We start from the raw sequence: 7,297 nt of genomic DNA on the forward strand, positions 1-7,297 counted from the left end.
TCTCATTATACCCATTTCTCCATTTCATCAATTCTTCATAAAGTTTCAACCTTTTTCTTTTCATCTTTCTTGTTTCAACACTTTCAGACAGTCACAAAAGCTTCACTTTTTTTTTTAAGAATACTTTACTAATTTTTTCCTTTTCAAACAATTAATAATAATTACCAACAATTAGCCAATCCCTTCCCCTTTTCCTTTTTCAGTCTATGAAGTTGAAAATCAAAGTTGAGAATCAAATGGCCAATACATTTCCTTTGAGAAAACCATTATCATGGTTTCTTGTTCTAACTTTTTTCCTCCGCTGTTTGGGTTTTTTGGGGTTTAGATTCTTCTCCTCTTTTTTATTTACTTCCATAGCTCTGATTATGTCTATGCTTTATTTCTCAATCTCCAAAAGAAGTTCACTACCTATTCAAAAATTTGTACAAGAACAAGAAGAAGAAGAAGATCAGAAAGAACTGACCTTTTTTTCTGATCACTTGAAATCGTCGTCGGCGTCAGCTCCAACGACCAGAGACTTGCTGTCGGAAAGTGAATGTGCCGATGATAATTTCACGACCACCGAGGAATCTGAAGTGGAGTGGCCGTACTTTGACCATCGGTTCTATAAAGCCAGAAGCCCGCATCGGTCTGATGACGGTTCGATTTCCGACGAGGAAAGTTTGATTGAAATCGCTCTCCCGACCGGACATTACGTCAGCCGTAAGTTTGATGACGTCGACGAGGACGAGGACGAGGACGACACGCCGTTTCGTTACCAGAAACTGTCGGATTTTCAAAAGAAGAATCTTGTGGAGGTGTTGGCTGAAATTAACGACATCAATGAGGAGGAGAATTTGATCGAGATCGACATATCGATGGGCTCCATTAAATATTCAAGGTTCGAAATTGAAGCTTAAAGCAAAAATTAAATACACAAAATAATAATAATAAAAAAAAAAAGGAGATTTACTGTAAATTGGTTTTTCATTTTTCTTTTATGATCTAAATTAGTTTTATTTTTGTGGGTTTCATGTTGTTGATCACTGTTTACAGTTTTTTCAATCAAATAGTTGAAGAGAAAAATTAAGAAAATTTTTTTTTGGGTTCCTTCTGTTACAAACTTTGGATACTTTTATTTTTTTGTTTTTTTGTTTTTGCCTTTTTCTTTTTTCCCTCAGTTAAAAAGCAATCCCTTTATTCTGTTAACAGTTCGCTTTGTTTTCCCCTCTTAACTTAACACAATCATAGTGCGATATTTCATTTGCTTCTTTTTCTCATTCTTTCCTCCTTTTTCCCTTTTTCTTTAATTAATTTCCCTAGTTTTTTTCCTTTTTATTTTGTGTTGAAGTTTAAACTTTTTTGGTTCTCTCTTTATCACTGTGAGAACTACCCACTAAAGAGTGTGTTTAATCATCCATAATATTATATCTCTCACATCATTATTGAGGGTTTAAGTTCTTGTGATTGTTTGATTTAAAAAGGAATAAGGGTTTAGAGTAGCGAGTGTGAGAAAGAAAGAGTCTATTGTGTGTAATAGTACTATATATTGTATTTGATTTGGTCAACGTGAATTCGAAAGATGGTGGAAGAGCTCTAATATAATCTCAATTTCACACTCTTTAATTAAAATGACTATGAGGTACAGTATATATAACTAACATGCTACTAATGCACTTTAAATAATAACAAACATTATTCTCCATTATTTTAAAAACTTCAAAGCAATCTTAAAATTAGGGTCTTTTAAAAAATATAACAAATCGATAAAATATTTACGCGATATAGAACAATTTTGAAAACTAAAAAAATACAGAGGCCTATAATGGGGAAATACAAAAATATCATAGTCAACACGCGATTAATCAAGCGCATGTAGGTGCGAGTAATCTTCTTCTAAACGATTGTGTATTATAGTTTAAACGAATGATCTATAATCATTTAGATCATGATACACGATCATGTAGTACTTTTAAAACGATGAAAAAATACTTCAAATTTAAAGGATCGTGTTGACCATGGCAAATGATCTTGTTGACCTTGGTAATTATGTCATCCAATGTAATTATCGTGTTGACCATGGTAAATGATCGTGTTAACCATGCTAAATGATTATATTGATTATATGTTAAACGATCATTTAGATCATAATATATATTCGTGTAGTTCTTTTTAAATATTAGAGAAAAAACCTTTCAAATTTAAACAATTGTTTATCAACGATCATGTTAACGATCATGTTAAGTTATAGTTGAAATCACAAAATTAAAGACATCTTAAACAAAAACCTTTACTTTAGTTTTATTAGGGAGCATTTGGCGTGCAATCAAATTCCTAAAAATCGAATGTTGCGGGCTTATTTGATGAGGTTCTGATGCATGAGAATTATAAATGCCTGTGTTTGGGGTGATGATTTAGGAATCTGGATTTTTTTTTCATATTTTGTACTTCTAATTCAATTTCTTAACCCTATTTTTTCCATGACAATAATGTAAAAATGAAAATTTTTAATATTCAATAACAATAATTTTGATTATAGTTGCATTAACATGAAATGTATAATTATGACTATTACAAACCATTCATAAAATATAATAAGTCATGTAATTGACTGATGTTTACGAAAGTTTCAATTAAGAAACATTGAAATGGGTCTAATAGGTTTCAAAATAAGCATAACCAAAAAGATCATGCAAAAACGTAAGCCAAGTAGCGTTACCTTTAGCCATAGTTATGGTTACATTGTTTTTCTATGATGTGCATGCTTTAAACCACTTTTATTAAAAGAGTTTAAATAAAAATGAGTTTTTTTATACACTTTTCTCTTAAGTCAATCCAAAAAGCTCTAAGTTTTCTAGCTAAACTAACCAACGAAAAAAATGAAAAATGTTATTAAACTAAAAATGAATTATGGTACATGTGATATATATTTAAAATTTCTGCCATGTTACCATTATATTAATATTTAATTTACATGTACTTGAGATCACAATAGATAGTTCATCAATTTTTACATAAGAAAAATATAACAAAATAAATAAAATCTCCTAAAATGAAGGAAAGATTAGTTTTAAACAAATAAGAGAAAATAGATAATTAAAAAATGATCTAATAATAATAATAATAATTAAAAAAGCTCTAGAAGAAAAGAAAATAGAAGAATGAAAAATACGTATTTTAAAAAATATTATTATGATTAAATGAAAGGCGTATTTGAAAAATGACTTAAAGAATTTTTTTTCGAAAGTTCATTTTTATTAATTTTTCAAGGTTTGCGGTGGTTGTTGGAGTTGGTGTCGGAAGTTCGACGACAGAGTTGTCAGAAATGACACCCAATAGTCAACCGACAATGGTCACCAAGGATGGAGTTTGGATTTGGCCGACGAATTTTCTAGGTTGAATTAGAAAAAAAAAAGGGTAATCCATGGGCTTAAATAATGTTAACTATTCAAACCCATAGGAAAGAATGTAAGAAGCCTTGGTGAAAACGACCATTAATCAATGGTGAAGATGGTCAAAGGACGTCAATGTTTAATTAAGACAATTGGTTGGTTGTCGATCATCATGTCAATTGGTTGCCAAGGGTCATAGCTATTAGTCATTGACCATTATGACAAGAGGCACGACATCGATAACTAACGATAACGCCATCGATCAAGATGTTCACCTGACAATAGAAACGTCTAAAGTTGTAGGTCACCAACGATCAAAATGATTGGTGACTCGACGATAGATAATTGACAATCAAGACGATCCAAATGCGATAATCAAAATGATCCGGAGTCAACAGTCAAGTTGACTAACGTTTGTTGTCAACAGTCATCAATAATCAATAGTAAGAGGTTGAAGTGAAATTTTTTTCTAAAACATATGACATTTAATATAAAAAAAGAAAACATATTCCAAACCCATGGGTTTGGTTTCTTAATCCTGGGAATTTTATTCCAATGGTCTAAACATAGGCTTCGCTTCAAATGCCAAATTCCCCTAATTCCAAACTTATGGACCAAAAACCCCCTTAAAGTTTGTTCATCAATTAATATCCCCCATTTCATGTATGTTGAGTTTCAACTTTTTACTATTGTTGTTCATACCTATTTTGATGTTATAAACTTCTTAAACTATACCATATCATATGTGATTAGCATTCACAAATTTATTGTGATTTTGAGGTGACATATTTATTTTTTAGAAAAAAATTGAGGGTAATTAGAATAACCTTCCTCCTTAGTTTATAATGTCTTTCGATTGACTTTTTTACTTTTTCTATCCCACTTTTTTACCCTCATCACTACAAGAAATCAGGGATTTTCCGACACACAAAAAGGTATCGGGGACTGGACATCGAGACAAATGTCTTTCTCCGACGTTGTTATGTACACGTCGGGGTAAGACAAATACATTATTTAATTATTCACCTTCAACGCGGTTTGCGAAACAATACGCCAATCCCAATGTGTAAACCTACTTTGTCAAGGAAGGTGAGCAATTAAATAATATATATCTTTTCTTGCAACGCGGTTTGCATGGTTTCGAGAATGGGCGTCTATTTTCTCGACGCCATTAGTAATGCATCGAGAATGGTGAACAATTAAATAATTTATATATTTTTTCACGATGTGCCATGCCATGGCGTGTTGGGAGTAAGGGTCTATTTTTTAACACCATTAGTAATGTGTCGATAATGTTGGGAGTTATTCTCGATAAAATAAGTCATGTGTTAGGAATGGTGGGATTCTCCTAACGTTTTCGATGTGCATCGAGAGAACCCCTATAAAAATGGATCCTTCAATTCTATAAATCAGAAAACCAAAAGAGAAAAGAGAGAAATGAAAGAATGAAGGAGAAGAAGAGGAAGAGAAGCTCAGCGCCCTCGTCCTTGCTCGCCACCGTTGCCTTGCCGCCGTTCGTCGCCGTCTACCACCGCTCCTCCTAACTCTGGTAAGTATTTTAGTTTTAATTTTGATTTTAGTTTAAGGTTAGTTTAGTTTAGTTTTTTATTTTTTAAAATTAGTTTTAGGATTCTAATTTTGAATTAGTTTTAGGATATTGTTGTTTAATAGATTTTGGTATTGAAGTTGAAAATTTGAATGGTGTGGGTTGAAAATTTGAAGGGGGTAGGAGTGGGGGTTTAATTAAAAATTTTAAGTAAGGGAATTGAGTTGAATTGAAAATTTGAGGGGGAGGGGGTTTAATTGAAAACTTGAAGGGGGGTGTGAGGGAGTTTGAATTGAAAATTTGAAGGAATTAGGGTTCAAAATTTGAGAGGAGGTTTAATTGAAAATTTGAAAGAGGTGGGGGAGAGGGGTTAATTGAAAATTTGAAGGTGATGGTGGGGTTAGGGTTGAAAATTTGAGGAAGGGGGTTCAATTGAAAATTTGAGGATAGGAGGTCGTATTGAAAACTTGAGAGGGGTGAGGGTTGTTATTTTTTTATAATTTCTGTAATTTGTGGTTGAGATTTGTTTTGGCTATCCTGCAGTTCGAATAGCCTTTAGTTTAAACTTAGTTGTTTATTTCTTGTTTTGAAGTCATTTGCTGTTGATTTATTATGACTATCTTGTAGTTAGGCTTGAAAATGGAAGAAATGAAGAAGTTTGTCGAAGAAATGCATCAAGCACAGAGGGGACCATGATTCCTTGCGGTACATATATATCTTTAAATTATTAAGTTATTTACATTGCATTATTCAGTGATATGCATATCTAATTAACTTAATTTTTGTCATTGTAGGCCTAAAGTTGGTGTAATATGGCGTACACGGCTGTTAGGAGACGAACTTTTTTTTTTTATTTCTCATTTAGTTTTTTTTCAAACATTTACTATATTATGTACTTTTACGAACATTCGCAAACATAGTAAATTTAATAATAATATTCACATTTTCGATTTAGTATTTTATATAATTATTTACTAATTTATTGCTTATTTTCTATAACTTGATTCATTTTAAATCGAATTAGAATCGAAAAAAAATAACATGATCGAATAAAGAACAATTCAGAAAAAATATATTTTTTAAAAATCTTTTCTGATGCAGCAAATGCATTGACGATTGGAAGACTTTCCCAACGATACTCTAAGTGTGTTGGGATAACCATTTTTGATGTTGCGTCGTGACGACGTTGGAGAATGTTGTTTTCTGACATCGAATTAACGTCGACCATAGTGATGTCAGGAGACGTTCACTCCTGAAATTGTGCTGGTAGCGCGTCAAAAATTGTTCTCCCAATGCTTATCCCTACACTCTTTCCGGCATCGCTTTCTACGTTGGGAAAACTGTTCCCGACGTATTTTAAGCTCACTCCGATGCTTTTATGTGTCGAGAATCCCCTAACTTGTTGTAGTGCATATTATAAAGCTCTCTTTTAAAAATGAAGTTTGATTTATTCAACAAAATAGAGGTCATTGGATTTCATAGGTGTGGTGTTGCATTTATAAAAGAATTGATTTGTTCTATTATTATTTATGTTGTGGTTTATGTCATAAACTTGTGATTTGCACATTGTAAACTAATTATTTATTTACATAAAATAAAATGTTATTTCATTTGACATTTAAACTTACACATAACTCAAATCCAATAAACTTAAATCTAATGTTATTTAATGAAACTTAAACGATATGTAGTTGATATATAATGAATTCCATTCAAGAAATAATCTAAATGGTCTATCTTATGTGGAAAAGGTTATTGGATGTTTTATCTAAATCGTGTATAGTATATGGATAAGGATGGGTGTCTTTTATCCTGATAACACTATAGATATGACCTACTTTGTAAAGGTTCCAAATGATATAATTCAAATCATTCATGTAGAGACATGTGAGTGTGGGTTGGTAGGAAAAATCCGAAAATAGTGTTTAGTGTTGTTGTGTGTGTTTTAGTATATCCATATTCTCTACGCGATGAGTCATGGTCATTGTATCCGCACTAGAAGAAATATAGGCTTTAATGTCGCTTGGGAAAAATGAAAAAAGAGCATTAATGTCGGTTTTGAAAAGGCGGATCTTTAATGTCGGTTTTCCACCGACATTAAAGACTAAGCTTTAATGTCGGTTTTAAAACGACATTAAAGGTCCGCCTTTTTGAGAACCGACATTAAAGGTCCATTTAAATTTAAATTTTTAATATTTTTATTTTGTGAAAAAATAGACACTTTAATGTCGATTTTCCACCGACATTAAAGGTCCATTTAATTTTTTTTTTTAATAATTTTTTTGTGAAAATATTATTCTCTCTCTTACTTTACCTTTTCGACCGTCTGCTATTCGATTCCAACTTCATTCGACCCTCGTCTTCTCCGAACATTCTCCTT

At 31.9% G+C, this 7,297-nt stretch overlaps 1 protein-coding gene and 1 long non-coding RNA gene across 2 annotated transcripts; both read left to right on the forward strand.

The window, feature by feature from the left end:
• The first annotated feature begins 326 nt into the window (after window positions 1–326).
• LOC103502111 (uncharacterized) lies at window positions 327–980 on the forward strand. Its single transcript, XM_008465941.3, has one exon. It carries the CDS (start codon window positions 366–368, stop codon window positions 897–899), a length of 534 nt encoding a protein of 177 aa, XP_008464163.2. The 5' UTR covers window positions 327–365; the 3' UTR covers window positions 900–980.
• Window positions 981–4,818: 3,838 nt separating this feature from the next.
• On the forward strand, window positions 4,819–5,833 carry LOC127143877 (uncharacterized). The gene is made up of 3 exons (XR_007815439.1): window positions 4,819–4,920; window positions 5,545–5,622; window positions 5,712–5,833. It is a non-coding gene; the product is annotated as an uncharacterized LOC127143877 (long non-coding RNA).
• Window positions 5,834–7,297: the final 1,464 nt, after the last annotated feature.

Source organism: Cucumis melo, chromosome 11 (assembly GCF_025177605.1).
Source record: "Cucumis melo cultivar AY chromosome 11, USDA_Cmelo_AY_1.0, whole genome shotgun sequence".
In the NCBI taxonomy this organism is placed as follows: Eukaryota; Viridiplantae; Streptophyta; class Magnoliopsida; order Cucurbitales; family Cucurbitaceae; genus Cucumis; species Cucumis melo.

What these genes read in the sequence shown, in the direction of transcription:
- LOC103502111 (XM_008465941.3), top strand. Translation starts at nt 366, where the DNA reads ATGTCTATGCTTTATTTCTCAATCTCCAAAAGAAGTTCACTACCTATT.